The 20,968-nt window shown below is 45.3% G+C and overlaps 1 protein-coding gene across 1 annotated transcript in view; it reads left to right on the top strand.

Moving 5' to 3' along the window:
• Nucleotides 1-20,968, top strand: part of LOC122540182 (dynein axonemal heavy chain 8-like) — a 1,320,893-nt gene that overhangs the window by 1,008,576 nt on the left and 291,349 nt on the right. Inside the window, exons 61-63 of the mRNA XM_043675532.1 lie at nucleotides 6,443-6,565; nucleotides 9,416-9,546; nucleotides 13,459-13,612. Of these exons, the coding sequence (XP_043531467.1) occupies nucleotides 6,443-6,565; nucleotides 9,416-9,546; nucleotides 13,459-13,612 (408 nt within the window). The remainder of the gene's footprint in view (nucleotides 1-6,442; nucleotides 6,566-9,415; nucleotides 9,547-13,458; nucleotides 13,613-20,968) is intronic.

Here is a 20,968-nt window from a genome sequence, read left to right as displayed (position 1 = left end):
ACGAGGCCGGTTCGGTCAGTGAGGGTTTGGCCGGCTCGGTCAGAGAGGGCTAGGTCGGCTCGGCAGTGAGGCCAAAGCCGGCTCGGTCAGTGAGGGCTAGGTCGTCTTGGACAGTGAAGGCTAGGTAAGCTCAGTCAGTGATGCCTACGTTGGCTCAGTCAGTGAAGGCTAGGATGGCTCGCTCAGTGAGGGCTAGGCTGGCTCGGGCAGTGAGGTCTAAGCTGGCTCAGTGAGTGAGGGCTACGTCAGCTCAGTCAGTGAGGGCTAGGTTGGCACGGTAAGTGAGGGCTAGGCTGGCTCGGACAGTGAAGGCGAGGTCGGCTCGGTCAGTGAGGGTTAGGTCGGCTCAGGCAGTGAGTGACAGGTCGGCTCGGTCAGTGAGGGCTGGGTCGACTTGGGCAGTGAGGGCTAGGTCGGCTATATCAGTGAGGCCTAGGCCGTTCCGGTCAGTGAGGGCTAGGATGGCTCGGTCAGTGATGGCTAGGTCGGCTTGGACAGTGAAGGCTAGGTCAGCTCAGTCAGTGAGGCCTACGCTGGCTCGGTCAGTATGGGTTAGGCCGGCTCGGTCAGTGAGGGCTAGGTCGGCTCGGTCAGGGAGGGTTAGGTCGGCTCAGGCAGTGAGTGACAGGTCGGCTCGGTCAGTGAGGGCTGGGTCGACTTGGGCAGTGAGGGCTAGGTCGGCTATATCAGTGAGGCCTAGGCCGTTCCGGTGAGTGAGGGCTAGGATGGCTCGGTCAGTGATGGCTAGGTCGGCTTGGACAGTGAAGGCTAGGTCAGCTCAGTCAGTGAGGCCTACGTTGGCTCGGTCAGTGAGGGCTAGACCGGCTCAGTCAGTGAGGGCTAGGTCGGCTCGGTCAGTGAGGGCTAGGCTGGCTCGGGCAGTGAGGTCTAAGCTGGCTCGGTCAGTGAGGGCTACGTCAGCTCAGTCAGTGAGGGCTAGGTTGGCACGGTAAGTGAGGGCTAGGCTGGCTAGGACAGTGAAGGCGAGGTCTGCTCGGTCAGTGAGGACTAGGCCGGTTCGGTCAGTGAGAGTTAGGCCGGCTCGGTCAGTGAGGGCTAGGTCGGCTCGGCAGTGAGGTCAAAGCTGGCTCGGTCAGTGAGGGCTAGGTCGGCTCGGTCAGTGAGGGCTAGGTCAGCTCAGTCAGTGAGTGCGAGGTCGGCTCGGTCAGTGAGGGCTAGGTCAGCTCAGTCAGTGAGTGCTAGGCCGGCTCGGTCAGTGAGGACTAGGCCGGTTCGGTCAGTGAGAGTTTTAGATTTCGATTAGATTAGATTTAGATTACTTACAGTGTGGAAACAGGCCCTTCGGCCCTACAAGTCCACACCGCCCCGCCGAAGCGCAACCCACCCATACCCCTACATTTACCCCTTACCTAACACTACGGGCAATTTAGCATGTCCAATTCACCTGACCTGCACATCTTTGGACTGTGGGAAGAAACCGGAGCACCCGGAGGAAACCCACGCAGACACGGGGAGAACGTGCAAACTCCACACAGTCAGTCGCTTGAGGCGGGAATCGAACCCGGGTCTCGAGCGCTGTGAGGCAGCAGTGCTAACCACTGTGCCACAGTTAGGCCGGCTCGGTCAGTAAGGGCTAGGTCGGCTCGGCAGTGAGGTCAAAGCTGGCTCGGTCAGTGAGGGCTAGGTCGGCTCGGTCAGTGAGGGCTAGGTCAGCTCAGTCAGTGAGTGCCAGGTCGGCTCGGTCAGTGAGGGCTAGGTCGGCTCAGGCAGAGAGTGCCAGGTCGGCTCAGGCAGTGAGGGCTAGGTCTGCTTGGTCAGTGAAGTCGAAGCCGGCTCGGTCTGTGAGGGCTAGGTCGGCTCGGCTAGTGAGGGCTAGGTTGGCTCGGTCAATGAGGGTTAGGCTGACTTGGTCAGTGAGGGCTAGGTCGAGTGAGGTCTCAGCTGGTTCGGTCAGTGAGGTCTAAGCTGGCTCGGTCAATGAGGGCTTGGTCTGCACGGTCAGTGAGGGCTAGGTTGGCTTGTTCAGTGAGGGCTCGGTCAGCTCGGTGAGTGAGGGCTAGGCCAGCTATGTCAGTGAGGGCTAGGTTGGCTCGATCAGTGAGGTCTTAGCCGGCTCGGTCAGTGAGGGCAAGGTCGGCTCGGTCAATGAGGGTTCATCTGGCTCGGTCAGTGAGGGCTAGTTTGTCTCAGTCAGTGAAGGCTAGGTCGGCTCGGTCAGTGAGGGCTCGGCCGGCTCGGTCAGTGAGGGTTAGGTCGGTTCGGACAGTGAAGCCTAGGTCAGCTCAGTCAGGGAACATTATGTCGGCTCGGTCAGTGAGGGCTAGGTCGGCTCGGTCAGTGAGGGCTAGGCTGGCTCAGTCAGTGAGGGCAAGGTCGGCTCGGGCAGTGAGTGCTAGGTCAGCTAGGTCAGTAAGGGCTCGGTCAGCTCTGTCAGTGAGGTCTAGGTCAGCTCAGTCAGTGAGGGCTAGGTCAGCTCAGTCAGTGAGGGCTAGGTCAGCTCAGTCAGTGAGTGCTCGGTCGGCTTGGTCAGTGAGGGCTAGGTCGGCTCGGTCAGTGAGGGCTAGGTCGGCTCGGTCAGTGAGGGCTAGGTCGGCTCGGGCAGTGAGTGCTAGGTCGGCTCGGTCAGTGAGGGCTAGGTCAGCTCGGGCAGTGAGGGCTAGGTCGGCTTGGTCAGTGAGGAATAAGCCAGCTCGGTCAGTGAAGGCTAGGTCGGCTCGGCCAGTGAGGGCTAGGTCGGCTCGGTCAATGAGGGTTAGGCTGGCTTGGTCAGTGAGGGCTAGGTCGGCTCGGGCAGTGAGGGGTAGGTCGGCTCGGTCAGTGAGGGCTAGGCCGGTTCGGTCAGTGAGGGTTAGGCCGGCTCGGTCAGTGACGGAGAGGTCGGCTCGGTCAGTGAGGGCTAGGTCGGCTCGGTCAGTGAGGGCTAGGCCGGTCCGGTCAGTGAGGGTTAGGCTGGCTCGGTCAGTGAGGGTTAGGCCGGTCCGGTCAGTGAGGGCTATGCCGGTCCGGTCAGTGAGGGTTAGGCCGGCTCGGTCAGTGAGGGCTAGGTCGGCTCGGTCAGTGTGGTCTAAGCCGGCTCGGTCAGTGAGGGCTAGGTTGGCTCGGCCAGTGAGGGCTAGGTCGGCTCGGTCAGTGAGGGTTACGCTGGCTCGGTCAGTGAGGGCTAGGTTGGCTCGGGCAGTGAGTGCTAGGTCGGCTTGGTCAGTGAGGGCTAGGTCGGCTCGGTCAGTGAGGGCGAGGTCAGCTCAGTCAGTGAGGCCAATGTTGGCTCAGTCAGTGAGGGCTGGGATAGCTCGGTCAGTTTTGTCTAAGCTGGTTCGGTCAGTGAGGCCTCAGCTGGCTCGGTCAGTGAGGACTAGGCTGGCTCGGGTAGTGATGTCTTAGCTGGCTCAGTCAGTGAGGGCTAGGTCGGCTCAGTCAGTGAGGGCTAGGTCGGCTCGGTCAGTGAGGGCTAGCCTGGCTCGGTTCGTGAGGGGTAGGTCGGCTCGATCAGTGAGGGCTAGGCTGGTTCGGTCAGTGAGTGTTAGGCCGGCTCGGTCAGTGACGGAGAGGTCGGCTCGCTCAGTGAGGACTAGGCCAGTCCGGTCAGTGAGGGTTTGGCCGGCTCGGTCAGTGAGGGTTAGGCCGGTCCGGTCAGTGAGGGCTAGGCCGGTCCGGTCAGTGAGGGTTAGGCCGGCTCGGTCAGTGAGGGCTAGGTCGGCTCGGTCAGTGAGGGTTAGGCTGGCTCGGGCAGTGAGGGCTAGGTCGGCTCGGCCAGTGAGGGCTAGGTCGGCTCGGTCAATGAGGGTTAGGCCGGCTCGGGCAGTGAGGGCTCGGCTGGCTTGGTCAGTGAGTGCTATGTCGGCTCATTCAGTGAGGGCTAGGTCGGATCGGTCAGTGAGTGCTAGGTCGGCTCGGTCAGTGAGGGTTAGGCTGGCTTGGTCAGTGAGGGCTAGGTCGGCTCGGTCAGTGAGGGCTAGGCCGACCCGTTCAGTGATCTGCAACAGATTCAATTCCCACGCCATAATTCAGCAAAGGGATGCCAATTTCTGAACATTCTTCTGAGGCATGGCACTCTCTGAATAAACCTCCCATCAGTCATCTCCTTTTAAAGAGCTGCCTCTGGTATATTGGGACAATTACAACTTTCACACTTTACTATATTAGATTAATAACTTCTGTTTTAAATCTATAATAGTGAGTAGAGTGGGTTCTTTCTTGATTATATGTTTTATTGAGAAATGCCCTTTGATTAAACTTAAAAATATAAGCCATAAGTCTTAAGTTACCCTGGAGCAGTGTTTTGTAGAGGAATACACGATATTTTCTGGTTCTGTAGATTGGAAGAAGCAAAATGGTCCTTAGTATAGTGATATGCTCTTCTTGTCGGATGTAGAATTTTAGTGAGAGTTTACATGTTATTGAGGATTATATCTGCAATAAGTGCCATTGGTTGTGAATCCTATCCCTAAGAGGGAAACCAGGAGCGCAAAAAGGAGACATGAGATAGCTTTGAGTCGGAGAAAGTGAGGACAGCAGATGCTGGAGACCATAGTTGAAAAATATGGTGCTGGAAAAATACAGCAGGCCAGGCAGCATCCGAGGAGCAGGAGAATCGACATTTCGAGGCTTTGACAAATAGGGTTAAGGAGAATTCAAAGGGTTTTTACAAGTTAAGGGCAAAGGGGTAACAAAAGGGACCCTTAAAGATCAGCAAGGCGGTCTTCGTGTGGAGTGGCAGAAGATGGAGGAGATACTAAATGAGTATTTTACATTAGTTTTTATTGTAGAGAACAGCATGGAAGATATAGAATGTAGGGAAATAGATGGTGACATCTTGAAAAATATCCATATTACAGAGGAGGAAGTGCTGGATGTCTTGAAACACTTAAAAATTGATAAATCGTCAGGACCTGATCAGGTGTACCCTAGAACTCTGTAGGGAGCTAGGGAAGTGATTGCTGGGACCCTTGCTGAGATATTTGTATCATCAATAGTCCCAGGTGAGGTGCTGGAAGAATAAAGATTGACTAACGTGGTGCCACTAATTAAGAAAGGCGATAAGAACAAGCCAGGGAACTATAGACCGGTGAGCCTGAAGTTGGTGGTGGGCAAATTGTTGGAGGGAATCCTGAGGGACAGGATGTACATGTATTTGGAAAGGCAAGGACTGGTTAGAGATCGTCAACATGGCTTTATGCATGGGAAATCATGTCTCACAAACTTGATTGAGATTTTGAAGAAGTAACAAACGATTGATGAGGGCAGAGTGGTCAATGTGACCTATATGGACTTCAGTAAAGCGTTCAACAAGTTTCTCCATGGGAGACTGGTTAGCAAGGTTAGGTCTCATGGAATACAGGGAGAACAAACCATTTGGATACAGACCTGGCTTAAAGCTAGAAGACAGGGGGTGGTGGTGGAGGGTTGTTTTTCAGACTGGAGGCCTGCGACCAGTGGAGTGCCACAAGGATCGGTGCTGAACCCTCTACTTATTGTTATTTACATAAATGATTTGGATGCAAGCATAAGAGATATAGTTAGTAAGTTTGCAGATGACACAAAAATTGGAGGTGTAGTTGACAACGAAGAAGGTTACCCCAGATTACAACTGGATCTTGATCAGATGGGTGAATGTGCTGAGGAGAACCAGATGGAGTGTAATTTAGATAAATGCGAGGTGCTGAATTTTGGGAAAGCGAACTTTTGCAGGACTTATACGCTTCATGGTAAGGTCCTAGGGAGTGTTGCTGAACAAAGAGACCTTGGAGTGCAGGTTCATAGCTCCTAGAAAGTAGAGTCACAGGTGGACAAGATAGTGAAGAAAACGTTTGGTATGCTTTTATTGGTCGGTGTATTGAGTACAGAAGTTGGGAGGTCATGTTGCGGATGTACAGGATATTTGTTAGGCCACTTTTAGATTATTGTGTGCAGTTCTCGTCTCCTTCCTATCAGAAAAATGCTGTGAAACTTGAAAGGGTTCAGTAAAGATTTACAAGGATGTTGCCAGGGTTGGAGGATTTGAGCTATAGGGAGAGGCTGAACAGGCTGGGGATGTTTTTCCTGGAGGGTCAGAGGCTGAGGGGTGACCTTACAGAGGTTTACAGAATTATGAAGGACATGGATAGGATAAGTAGACAAATTCTTTTCCCTGGGGTGGCTGAGTCCAGAACTAGAGGGTATAGATTTAGGGTGAGAAGGGAAAGATATGAAAGAGACCTAATGGGCAACCTTTTCGCGCAGAGAGTAGTATGTGTATGGAATGAGCTGCCAGAGGAAGTGGTGGAGGCTAGTACATTTGCGACATTTAAAAGGCATCTGGATGGGTATGTGAATAGGAAGGGTTTTGCGGAACATGGGCCAAGTGCTGGCAAGTGGGACTAGATTAGGTTGGGATATCTGGTTGGCGTGGACGAGTTGGATCGAAGGCTCTGTTTCTGTGCTGTACATCTCTGACTTTATGTTCTTTGTGATATTCTAATTGTTACAAATAAATATATTTCAGATCCCAAGCTATGAATTCCTGACTGAAAAATTACAGTTTTACCAGAGGCAACATAATGAAGGAGTCCGATCAGGTTTTCTTGATCTTGTGTTTTTCAAGGATGCGATGACACACATTATGAAAGTGAGAATTTAAACTTTAAACTCATTTCTTTTTATTCATTCAAATGCTGGTAATCTGAATTCAATAACAATCTGGAATTAAGAGTCTCATGATGATCATGAAACCAGTGTCAATTGTCAGGAAAACCTCATCTGGTCCATTAATGTCCTTCAGGAAAGGAAATCTGCTATCCTACCCAGTCTGGCCTACGTGTCACTCCAGACTTACAGTGATGTAGTTGATGCTTAATTACCCTCTGGGCAACTGGGGATAGACAATAAATGCTGACCTAACCAGTAATACCTGCATCCTGTGATGAATAATCAAAAACATGGCAGGACAAATTTACTACAGAAGAATATGAAGTTAGTAAGAAGAATGAGTAAAGGTTATAGAAATAAATGATACAATTTTTAAACCTATGGGTTTATAGACACAAATCATTGAAGTTGGCAGTCTAGGTTGAGAAAATAGTTTATAAAACAGGCGAATCTGGATTTTATAGATAAAGACACAGACTATTAAAAAAAAACGATAGTAAACCTTAATCTAACTTGACATAACCAAACACGGTTTTTGAAAAGATTTGTAGCTCAAGTTGTGGATAAGGTTGTAGATTTGTGTGTTTGTTTGCAGATGTTTCGCTGCCTCATGAGGTGACATAGTCAATGCATCTTCGAAAAAGTGTTGGTGGTCTGTCCCGCCTGGTATTTGCATTTCTCTGTTTTTCAGTACTTCCGGTTCTGTTTCCTCGCAATCACCTCTACCACTTGGATTGTATCAAAAAGCAGAGACACATACATATCCGAAGGGACAGACCATCAACACTGTATTGAAGACGCATTAACGATGTCACCTAATGAGGCGATGAAACATCAGCAGAAAGCCACACCAGCTTGGTGAATGAATCTACTACCTCATAACCAAATACAGTTTGACTGCAACTAAAATATTCTGTCCAATTCTTTTGGCCATACTTTCAGTAGCATATGAAGACATTGGAGAGGCTTTAGTGAAGTTTTGTAATGATAGTAATGTGACTAAGGAACTTCAGTTCCAAAAATAATGAGAGGCCTAGACCAATTGAATGGGGAGAACTGTTCACATTCGTGGCCAAGGACTGGAGGAATTGATTTAAGGTGATTCACAAAGGTTCAGGGGTGATGTGTGAAAAAACATATCTTATGCGGTGAACAGTTAGGATCAGAAATGCACTTTGAGGGTGTAGACAAGAGAGATTCAGTCATTATTTTCAAAACAAAATTGAGATAGTTATCAAAACAAAAATTATTTTCGGAGGTTTTGGTGAAAACAAAACAGGAGAGCTGATTAGATTAGATTACTTACAGTGTGGAAACAGGCCCTTCGGCCCAACAAGTCCACACCGACCCGCCGAAGCGCAACCCACCCAGACCCATTCCCCTACATTTACCACTTTACCTAACACTACGGACATTTTAGCATGGCCAATTCACCTAAACTGCACATTTTTGGACTGTGGGAGGAAACCGGAGCACCCGGAGGAAACCCACGCAGGCACGGGGAGAATGTGCAAACTCCACACAGTCAGTCGCCTGAGGCAGGAATTGAACCCGGGTCTCTGGCGCTGTGAGGCAGCAGCAGTGCTAACCAATGTGCCACCGTGCCGCCCAGCTGACTTCAAGTTATTCTCCCAGATTCAGAGCCGTAGAGATGTACGGCATGAAAACAGACCCTCTGGTCCAATTTGTCCATTAATCTAGTCCTGTTTGCCAACAATTGACCCACATCCTTCTGTCATCCAAACAGCTATCCACCACACCAGCTCCATTCCCTGTTCCACTGCTCTGAATCCCCCCACGAATGTAATAAAGGCAGAGGTCCCTTTGTCCTCACATATTAATATACCCATCCAGATGCCATTTAAATGTTGCAATCATACCAATCTCCACCATTTCCTCTCGCAGCTCATTACATACATGCACTATCCTCTGTGTGAAAAGTTGCCCCTTAGATACCTTTTAATGTTTTGCCTGCTCACCTTAAATCTATATCCTCTAGTTCTAGACTCACCCACCCAGGGAAAAGACCTTATCTATTTACTCTATCCATGCCCCTCATGATTTTGTAACGTCACCCCTCAGCATCCGATGCTCCACGAAAACAGTCCCAGCCTATTCAATCTCTCCCTGTAGCTCAAATCCCCCAACCCTGGCAACATCCTTGTAAATTTTTTCTGAACCCTTTCAAGTTTCACAACATCCTTCCAATAGGAGAGAGACCAGAATTGCACACAACATTCCAAAAGTGGCCTAAACAATGCCCTGTACAGCCACAACATGACCTCCCAACTCCAATACTCAATGCACTGTCTAATAAAGGAAAGCATACCAAACATTGTCTTCACTATCGTACCTACCTGGACGACTCTACTTTCAAGTAACTATGAACCTGCACTCCAAGGTCTCTTTGTTCAGCAACATTCCCCAGGACCTTACCAATAAGTGTATAAGTCCTCCCCTGGTTTGCCTTTTCAAAGTGCAGCACCTCACATTTATCTAAATTAAACTCCACCTGCCACTCCTCAGCCCATTGACCCATCTGATCAGAACGTCATTGTACTCTGAGGTGAGCCAGCACAAATACAATGGATCTAATGGCCTCCATTTGTGTTGTAATCTTTGTGATATAATTATGAACTATCGAGTTGTTAACACAACAGTCCTCAGAATTTTCAGCTCTGTATGCATGCACTGACAGGACAATCTTAAGAAAATTAATCTAGTATTAAGTATGTTTTTTTGTTGTTAAGCTGTTACTTTGAAAAATGAATAATGAACTTTGATGAGTTCAATTTTTCTCTTTGAAGTAAAATTCCACCATGTTTCGCAGATATCGCGTATAATCCGTACAGATTGTGGAAATGCTTTGCTGGTAGGCGTTGGTGGTTCTGGAAAACAAAGCTTTACAAAACTTGCATCCTATATTGCTGGATATAAAATATTTCAGATAACTTTAACAAGGTATCAAAAAATTTGTATTAGTTGTATATTTGTTAATGAAAATTTAACTTTATTTTGTCAGCACTTTTCACATTCCAAACTGGATCAATATTCTTGTGGAATCAAATGGTAGGCACTGGCCCTTAGTTACACTGATATGAATAGTGCAACTTCAGATTGTCTGCACTTAACATGGCCTCAAAATTGAAAAGTGCAGAAAAATTTGTGGGTGTTACCAAAATTGTTAGTACACGCCAGCTAAGAGCAATGTAAGCAGCACTTAAAATGTATTTTTTCTCTTCCTGCTCTTCTCTCTGGAAAGGGAAAGAGATATAGAGTGGAATCTTCTGGAACTGCCTGAAGTAGATAGAAAGGTGGGATGGAGAACTTCATGGACAGGCAGCCAAAATTCAGATTCCTGATGGCTAGTTAAAGTTTTAATTTTTTTTGCAGAAAAAGCTCAGACTGATCATCCAATGGTAATAGTTTTTTCCATTCATTAATGCACTGTAAATGCTTATTAATACCCCATCCTGCTGTAATTATTACACATTGCAAAGTATTGAGTTAATCGTGAGAAAAACATACGCTCACAAACCCAGCTGTATGTATGAGACATGTACCTGTGAGAAAACATTTTCTCAATAGTTGAGTCTTTCAAAGCAGGTCCTCCAGGTGTTCCTTTGCTGATAGGGTAAGCACAGCAGGGACGCAGCCTACCAGAGGCAACTTTCCTGAAGAAGGATTACATCCAAAATGCTGACTTCTCCACCTGCTGATGCTGCCTGGCTTGCTGTGTTCTTCCAGCTTTTTGTTTGTCTGTCTGAGGCAACTAGCTCCCTTCAGCTCCTATCTTCCCTTTTATATACTCCTGGAAGTATTTGCTGTCCCTTTTTATACTTTGCACTTGTGTTCTTTCCCTTTCCCTTTCCCTTTACCGTTTGCCCTTTACCTTTACCTTTGCCCTTTTAATTTTTGTTCATAACCCTTTGTTGATCTTTAAATTTTCTACATTTTTAAGTCTACCACAAACCTTTACAATATGATACAATACAATATGGCATTATTTTGATATGATTTGATTCATTGTTGTCACATGTACCTGAGTACAGTGTAAAGTTTTGTTTTGTGAGAAGAATAGGTAAATCATAACATACAGGGATGTACAGATCATATAGTATTTAGACAAAGCGAGGCATAAAAGGTGATGGCTGCACAGGAGGTGCACAAAGCAAAATCAATATTTGTTTAGGGAGGTCCATTCAGCAGCCTAATAACATCAGGAAGAAGCTGTTCTTGAACCTGTTGGCACATTTTTCAAGTTTCTATATTTTTTTACCTGACTGAAGAGGTTAGAAGACAGTATTACTGGGGTGGGAGGGATCTCTGATGTTGGCAGTGGGAGGTGTAGACAGAGTCCATGGATGGGAGGTTGGCTTTCGTGAAGGTCTGGGCTGTGCACACAAATTTCTGTAGTATCTTATGTACCTGGGTAGAGCAGTTGCCATACCAGGCCAATATGCATCCAGCTAAAATGCTTTGTATGGTGCATCTGTAAAGGTTGGAGAGCATCCTCATGTACATGCAGAATTTCCTAAACCTCCTGAAGAAGAGACATTGTTGTGCCTTCTTGACCATCACAACCAAATGGGAGATCCAGGACAGATTGTTGTTCATCGTTACTCCTAGGAACTTAATGCTCTCAGTCCTCTCCAATCTTTAGTTTTTGCCTTTTTTATTTTTAACTTCTTGCTTAGCCATGGATATTTTTCTTCCTCTTATAATCTTTCTTCCCCTCTGGATTTTATTTTAGTTGTGAGGAATTGAACATGTCCTGAAATGTCTGCCACTGCTCATCAACTGTTCTACATTTTAATTACAAAAACAGAAATTGCTGGAAAAGCTCTGCAGGTCTAGCAGCATCTGTGAGGAGAAAACCAAGTTAATATTTCTGGTCTAGTTCTGATGAAGGGTCACTTGCATCTGCAGTTCTTGGTTTCATTCAAGCAATAACATAACATAGTTTTACATACAGAATCATACTTTTCAAACAACATCCCAGATAATGGCCTATCGACAGACAGACCCAGCAGAGATAGTGACACAGTTGTATACAGTCAGGATGAAATTGCTCTGGGAATCTTCATCATTGATTTCAGATCCTATGTGGTCTCAAGACATCAGGTCAAACATGAGCAAGGAAATCTCAGACTAATTATTAAGGATCTTCTCTTTTTTGCTTGTGAATCAGTGTTTGTCCATGTTGATCAATGCTTGGAAGAAGAACTGAGAGTAGCATGGGCAAAGAATGTACTATGGGTGAGGGACTTCAAATTCTACCACCAAGAGTGGCTAGGCAGCACCATACAAATCGAGTTGGGTGAGTCCTACAGGACATTGCCACAGACCCAGTCTAGTAGGAGCAAGGAGATATAACATATTTAACCTCATCCTCACCAATTTCTGTCCATTGCATTTTCAGTAGGAGGGGCCACCAACAGATCTTCTGGAGATGCAATCCCATCTTGATTAATTTATTTTGGTTACATGTACTGAGTTACAGTGACAAGAATTGTTTTGCATGCTATACAGGCAGATTGTACCATAAAAAGTGCATCAGGGTAGCAGAACAGAGTGTAGAATACAGCAATACAGCCGCAGAGGAGGTGTAAAGAGAGAGGTCAAAATTAACATTTGAGAGGTCCATGCAGAAGCTAGAAGTCTGAAACAAAAATGGAAATTGCTGGAAAATCTCAACATTTCTGGCATCACCTGTAGGGAGAAAGCAGAGTTATCATTTCAGGTGCAGTGACCCTTACTCAGGACTGATTATAGCAAGGAAAAGGTTGGTATATATGCTGAAGATGGGTTAGGAGGAGGGGAGAGGAATAAACATTAGGTGGAGATGGAGCCAAGCGAGTGATAGCAGCAATTGGGCAGACGAAGGAATGGTCAAGCTGACTGGCCTGTAATTTCCTGTCTTCTGCCTCCCACCCTTCTTAAACAGGGGTTGCAATAGCCATTTTCCAGTCCTCTGGGACCCTACCTGACTCTGGTGATTTCTGAAAGATCACTATCAATGCCTCTACAATCTTCTCAGCTGTCTCCATGAAATCCTTGGAGTGTGATTTGGGTGATTTATCCAACTTCAGACCTTTCGGTTTCCCCAGCATCTTCTTAAATGGCCATTTCACTCACTTCTGCCCCCTGACTTTATTAAAGTTCTGGTCAGTTACTGGTGTCTTCCATCATGAAGACTGATGCAAAGGATCTATTCAGTTCTTCCATTGTTTCTTTATTCCCCAATACTAGTTCTCCAGCCTCCTTTACGAGCTGGCCAATACCTACTTTAGCGCCTCTGTTGCCTTTTATATAGCTAAAAAGAAATCCCTTGCAATCTTATTTTCTATTACTAGCTAGCTTAACATTAATTTCACATTCTCCTCCCTGCACCCCCCAATCTTATTGCTTATTTTTTGGTTATGCTCTGCTGGTTTTTAAAGTTTTCCTATTCCTCCAGCTTCCTACTAAGCTTGACCACATTGTGCACTTTTTCCTAACCTTATTAGCTGTTCCTGATATCCTTTGTTAGCCATGGTTGCTTCATCCTCACCTTCATATGTCTCTTCTTCCTTGGGATTAATTTCTGCTATGTCTCCCGAATTATGCCAGAAATTTATGCCGTTGCTGCTCCACTGACTCCCATGCTAGACATCCCTTCCAAGCAACTCTGACCTGCTCCTCCAGTCCTTTTTTAAATCTAAATAAGCCTTGTCCAAAAGCTCTCAAATTCAATTTTTAAAACTTTTTAAACTCACTGGTTTGATCAAAGTATTGAGAAGGTGACTTTATGTATTTTCCGATGTTCAAATTAGACATTTCTGTAAGTTTTTGGATTCATTATAATATCCATAATTTTATTATTTATTTCAGAGCGTACAATGTTGGCAATCTAATGGATGACTTGAAGATATTGTACAGAACAGCTGGGGCTGAAGGCAAGGGAATCACTTTCATATTCACCGATAATGATATCAAGGAAGAGTCCTTTCTTGAGTATCTCAACAATGTACTTTCTTCAGGAGAGGTACATATTGCATATTTCAACACTTGCCTCCAAACTCAATACCCATTCCTGATAACTGAAGAGATAAGTGTCTGTCACTGATTTTGTTGAATTGAAACAGATGCACACCTATGCATGTTCTTTCTGTCTGTAAATACTATATGTAGTTTCCAGTATATGCAAGTGAGCCATATTGTGAGCCTAGCGGGCAATCCTAAATTGGTTGTCAGCATGATACCTTGTACATTCAGGATTATTATGGTATAATTTTATTTTTACTAACCACTTGCATGGAATCTTGTCAAAAGCCTTCCAAAGATTCAATTTCAGCATCATTACTTTATCATTGTTATGATCTGTGCTGACGGTAACCCTGAACAAGGCAGATTCCAGAAGGAACCTTTACTAAAGTCACATATCTAAATGCATCATTTGAAGAAGGTATTTCAAATGTTTTTCTGATTTTTTAAAGAAGAACACCTTTACAGAACTAACCAAAATCTATTTGTCCTTTTTTAAAAAATCCAAATCCCAAATGGTGTTAGCACGAATGATATATACTTTATTGTGCTGTTCTAGAAGTAACATTATCAAAATACTCAATAGGTTTGTTAAACATAATCTCCCTTTCATAACCCATGTTCACTCTATCCAATCCTACCATCATTTTCTAACTGTTCTTATCCCATCTTTTATTATGGTTTCTACCATTTTCCCCAATTACTCATGTTAGGCCAGCAGATCTTTAATATTTGTTCACTGGATCTAGGCCAGTACTTGCTGCACCACTCTGACTTGAATGTATATTGCTATTCATTCACTATCAGGATCGCGAGTAAATTTTTTTATTATTCATTTGTGTGATGTGGATGTCGCTGGCTGGTCAGCATTTATTGCCTATCCCTAATTGCCTTTTTGAAGGTGATGGTGAACTGCCTTCCAGAACCGCGACAGTTCACATGCGACAGTTTGCCCCAAGATGCCATTGGGGAGGGATTTTCAAGATTTTGACCGAACGACAGGAAAGGAATGGTGATATGTTTCCAAGTCAGGATGGTGAGTGGCTTGGAAGGAAACTTGACGGTGGTGGTGTTCCAATGTATCTGTTCCTCCAGTCGGAAGTGGTCCTGAGATTGGAACGTGCTGCCTCTTTAATGAATTTCTGCGGTGCATTTTGTAAGTAAACTGCTGCTACGAAGTGTCGGCGGTGGAAGGGGTGGATGCTTGTGGATGTGGTGCCAATCAGCTGGGCTGCTTTGTCCTGGATGGTGTCAAGCTTCTTGAGTGTTGTTGGGGCTGCATCCATCAGGCAAGTGGGGAGTATTCCATCACACTCCTGACTTGTGCCTTGTAAATGGTGGACAGACTTTGGGGTATCAGGAGGTGAGTTACTCGCCAGAGAATTCCTTGCCCTTGTAGCCATTGTATTTATCTGGTGAATCAAGTTGAGTTTCTGGTCGATAACAATCCCCCAGCATGTTGATAGTCAGGAATTCAATGATAGTAACAGTATTGAATTTCAAGGAATGTTGGCTAGATTGCCTCTTATTGTTGATAGTCATAGCCTGGCATTTGTGTGGCACGAATGTTATTGCCACTTTATTGTGCTGTACTAGAAGTAACATTGTCAAAATACTCAACAGGTTTGTTAAACGTAATCATCTCCCTTTCATAAACCCATGTTCACTCTATCCAAACCTACCATCATTTTCTAACTATTCCTATCCCATGTTTTATTACGGTTTCTAGCCTGGATATTGTCCGAATCTTGTTGCATTTGGACACAAACTGCTTCAATGCTTGATGAGTCACAAATGGTGCTAAAAATTGTACAGTCATCACAAATATCCCTACTTCTGACCTTCTGATGGAGGGAAGATCATTGAAGAAGCAGCTGAAGATGGTTTGCTGAGGACACTACTCTAAGGAACTCCTGCAGTGATGTCCTGCAGCTGAGATGACTGACTTCCAACAATCACAACCATCTTCCTATGTGTCAGTTATGACTCCAGCCAGTGGAGAATTTGCCCCCTGATATCCATTAATTTCAGTTTTGCTAGGGCTCCATGATGCTACACTTGGTCAAATGTAGCCTGATGTCAAATGCTGTCACACTCCCCTCCCCTCTGGAATTCAGCCCTTTTGTCTATGTTTGAACCAAGGCTGTAGTGAGGTCAGGAGCTGAGCGGCCCTGGCGGAACCCATACTGAGCATCACTGAGCAGGTTATTGCTGAGCAAGTGCTGCTTGATTGCACTGTTGATGACACCTTTCGTCACATGATCAAGCATAGACTGATGGTGCGGTACTTGTCTGGATTGGATTTGTCCTGGTTATTGTGTACAGAACATATTTGGGCAATTTTCCACATTGTTGGGCAAATGCCAGTGTTGTAACTATACTGTCACAGCTTGGTTAGGGGAGCATCAAGTTCTAGAACACAAGTCTTCAGTACTATTACCACAATATTGTCAGGGCCTGTAGCCTTTGCAGTACACAGTGCCTCCAAATGTTTCTCGATATCACATGGAGTGAATCGAATTGGTTGAAGGCTGGTATCTATAATGGTGGGGACCACTAGCGGTGGCAGAGATAAATTATCCACTTGGCTCTTCTGGCTGAAGATTGCTGCAAAAGCTTCAGCCTTATCTTTTGCATTAATGTGCTAGGCTCTTCCATCATTAAGGATATGGATATTTGTGGATCTCTCCAGTGAATTGTTTAATTATCCACCACCATTCACAACTGGATGTGACAGGACTGCAGAGCTTAGATCTGATCTGTTAGTTATAGGATGACTTTGCTCTGTCTATCACTTGTTGCTTATGTTGTTTGGCGTACAGGTATTCCTGTTTGATAGCTTCACCAGGGAGAAAGTGAGGACTGCAGATGCTGGAGATCAGAGCTGAAAATGTGTTGCTGGAAAAGCGCAGCAGGTCAGGCAGCATCCAAGGAATCCTGAAGAAGGGCTCATGCCCGAAACATCGATTCTCCTGCTCCTTGGATGCTGCCTGACCTGCTGCACTTTTCCAGCAACACATTTTCAGCTCTGATGGCTTCACCAGACTGACACCTCATTTTCAGGTATGCCTGGTGCTGCTCATGGCATGCCTTCTTGCACTCTCCATTGAACCAGGGCTGATCTCATGCTTTGGTGGTAATGGTTGAGTGGGTTATATGCTGGGCCATGAGGTTATAGATTGTGCTGGGATACTATTCTACTACTACTGATAGCCCACAAACCTCATGGATACCCAGTCTTGAGTTTGAAACCTGTCCCATTCAGCACAGTGATAGTGCTACACAACACAATGGTGGTTATTTTCAGAGTGAAAGCGTGACTTTGTCTCTGTAAGGATTGTGGTTGTTGCTCTTACTGATACTGTCATGGACAGATACATCTGCAGCTGGTAGATCGGTAAGGATGAGGTCAAGTATATCTTTCCCTCTTGTTGTTTCTCTTACCCCCTGCCACAGACCCAGTCTAGCAGCTGTCCTTTCAGACCTGACCAGCTCGGTTAGTAGTAGTGCTGCCACTCTTGATGTTAGACATCTTTCAAAACTTCTTGCAACCCTGGAATGAATGTTAGTAAATGTTAAAGAAAGGAGGGAGAGAGACTTAAGGAGCTTTAATAAAACTGGAGTAAATGGAAATCCTGTCCACTGATTGGAACTATATCGTACAAAGAAAGATGCTTGTGGTCATTGGAAGTCATTCTTCTCAGTCCTAGGATATCTCTGCATGTTTCCTCAATTTCAATTCCCAAGCCCGATTATCCTCGGTTGCTTCATCATTGACCTTCCATCCTTCATAAAGGTCAGAAGTGGGGTTGTTTGTAATAATTGCATGATGTTCAGCACCATTGAAGTGTTTTTTGTCAAAATGCAACAAGACCTGTGCAATATCTGGGCTTGCCCAGACAATGTTCATAACACAGAAGTGCCAGACAATATCAATTTCAAACAAGAGAGAATCTAACTATGTCCTCAGATATCCCATTGTATTACCATCACAGAATCTCCCATTATTAACACTCCATGGGGTTATTATCATTGACCAGAAACTGAACTGCACCAATCACATAACCATAGTATCTATAAAACCAGGCCTGAGGATAGGAATTCTGAGGAAAGTAATGCACATTTGCTCTCCCCAGTCCCATCTACAAGTGACAGGTCAGAAGTGTGATGCAATGCTCCCTACTTTCCTGGATGAGTACAGCTCCAACAACACTCAAGAACCAAACCTTGACATCCTCCAAGATAAAGCAGCCCCTTGGCTGGCACTCCATCGGCAGCCTTCAACATTCATTCCTTTCACACCTGATGTATAGTGGCAGGAGTGCACCATTGGCAACATGCAATTGAGCACCTCACTCCATTATTTGACAGCGAAGACTGCAATTTGTACCAGCCAGAAAGCGATCCATGGAAACACTTATATCTGCAATTTCCCATTCAACAGCAGGAGGCGGTGGCTTAGTGGTATTGTCACTAGACTGTTAATCCAGAGACACAGCTCATGTTCTGAGGACCTGTGATCAATTCCCACCATGGCAGTTGGCAGAATTTGAATTCAATGTTTAAAAAATGTAGAATTAAGAATCTGCTGATGACCATGAAACTATTGCCAATTGTCAGAAACCCAGCCGGTTCACTGATTTTCTTCAGGGAAGGAAATCTACTAACCTCACCTGGTCTGGCCTATATGTGATTCCAAACCCCACAGCAACATGGTTGACTCTTAGTTACCCTCTGAAATGGCTTAGCAAGCCATTCAGTTGCATCAATCCTGACAAAATCTCAAAGAAATGAAACTGGGCGAATCACCGGACATCGACCTTGGTACCAGAAAAGACAACAGCTGAAACAGCCCTGTTGACCCTGCAAAGTCGTCCTCACTAACAGCTGGGGACTAGTTTCAAAATTAGGAGAGCTGCCTCACAGACTAATCAAGCCACAGCATGCCATCATTTTCACAGAATCATACGTAACAGGCAATGTTCCAGACTCTACCAACACAATCCTGGATATGTCCCATCTCATTGACAGGACAGGTCTAGCAAAGTTGGTGGTGCAGTGGTATACAGTTGGTAGGGAGTTGCTCTGGGAGTCCTCAACATTGACTCCAGACACCTCGAAGTCTTGTGGCTTCAGGTTAAACATGACAAAGGAAACCTCCTGCTAACCACCACATATCATTCTCCCGCAGTTGAATCAGTACTCCTCCATTTTGACCAACTATTGGAGGAAGCACTGAGGATGGAAAGGCACAAGATGTACTCTGGGTGGGGGATTTCAATATTCACCACCAAGTGTGGCTCAGCAGCAGTAGTACTGATCGAGCTGGTCGTGTTCTAAAGGAAAGCTGCTAGACTGAGTCTGCGGCAGGGGATGAGGGAAGCAACAAGAGGGAAAAACATACATGACCTCGTCCTTACCACTCTGATAGCTGCAGATGCATCTGTCAATGATAGTATTGGTAAGAGTGACCACAGCACAGTCCTTGTGGAGACAAAGTCACACCTTCACTTTGAGAATAACCTCCATTGTGTTGTATGGCACTGTCATTTTACTAAATGGGACAGACTTCAAACAGATCTAGCAACATAAGCAGCAAGTGATAGACAGAGCGAAGCCATCCCACAACCACCAAATCAGCTCTGCAGTCCTGTCACATCCAGTTGTGAATGGTGGTGGACAATTAAACAACTCACTGGAGGAGGAGGGTCCACAAATATCCACATCCTCAACAATGGAAGGCACAGCACATCAGTGTAACTGGTAAGGCTGGATTTTTTGCAGCAATCTTCAGCCAGAAGTGCCGAGTGGATGATCCATCTCAGTCTCCTCCAGTGGTCGCCAGCATTACAGATACCAGTCTTCAGCCAATTTGATTCACTCCACATTGTATCAATAAATGGTTGGAGGTACTGGATACAGAAAAAGCTATCGGCCCTGACAACATTCCGGTAATAGTACTGAGGACTTGTGCTCCAGAACCTGTTGCTCCCCTAGGCAAGCAATTCCACTACAGTTACAATACTGGCATCTACCCGACAATGTGGAAAATTGCACAGATATGTCCTGTATATAAAAATAAGGACAATCCAACCCGGCCAAGTACCACCTACTCCGATCATCGGTAAAGTGATGGAAGATGTCATTAACAGTGCAATCAAGTAGCACCTGCTCAGCAATAACCTGCTCAGTGACATCCAGTTTGGGTTCTGCCAGAGCCATTAAGCTCCTGACCTCACTAGAGCCTTGGTTCAAACATGGACAGAACAACTGAATTCCAGAGGGGATGGGAGAGTGACAGCCATTCATATCAAGGTTACATTTGACCAAATGGTATCAAGGTATCAAGGATCCTAAGCAAAATCCTGGAATTCCTGCCCTTAATGGCATTGAGGATCAACCCACAGCAGGTGGACTGCAGCAGTTGAAGAAGGCAGCTCACCACCACCTTCTCAAGGGCAACTAAGGATGGGCAATAAATGCTGGCCATTCATTGATGCCCCCATCCCACAAATGAATAAATTGAAAAAAAAGAAAAAACAATCCTCTATTATCTACATAGTCATGTCTTTCAGCGTTCCAACATTTAAGGTATCTGCATTAATATCAATTACTAATATCAATATGAACTAAGATCCTTCTTTAGCCAATCCATAATTTTGTATTGATACTGAGAGACTTTTGCTGTTCAAAAATCAGAATTTTCTGGAAAAACTCAACAGGACTGGCAGCATGTGTGGAGAGAAAACAGACTTAATGTTTCGGCCCAATGACCCTTCACAGTATTTCTTTATTGATGATAGATGCAAAGCATTTGGTCCATTTTTTTATTATTTACTTCTACTTTATATAAATTCTCCTGACTTCGTTTGCATTGAACCCACAGTTATTTTTGCAACTCTTTTCCTTTTTACATACCTACTGATTTACCATTTTATTTAGCTACTTTATACAACTCTTTCTTTGATCTGATGCATTCCTGGATTCTTTTGTTGGCCACTGTTCTTTGACGGGTTTTTGTGTAATAAATAAAAGTATTTTTTGTTAGGTGCTATGCAGTACTTCTTAAAATGTTACTCATTGCTTTTTTAATGTCACACCTTGTAACATTTCCCTATCTACCATAGCTTATTTAGACCTCATGCATTTACAGTTTCCTTTGTTTAGATCAAAGACTCTAGTAGCTGATTGAACTACATTACTTTCAAACTTAATGTAAAATACCATCATGTTATTGTAAAAGATTATTAATTAGCCCTTGACATTGCACAGTACTGCTCCAGAAAACCATCTCACATATATATGTCAATAATGAATCCTCCATAACATGGCTACTAATTAGGTTTAGCCAGCCTAC

Source organism: Chiloscyllium plagiosum, chromosome 3, assembly GCF_004010195.1.
Source record: "Chiloscyllium plagiosum isolate BGI_BamShark_2017 chromosome 3, ASM401019v2, whole genome shotgun sequence".
In the NCBI taxonomy this organism is placed as follows: Eukaryota; Metazoa; Chordata; class Chondrichthyes; order Orectolobiformes; family Hemiscylliidae; genus Chiloscyllium; species Chiloscyllium plagiosum.
This window is presented reverse-complemented; position numbering and strand designations above follow the sequence as displayed.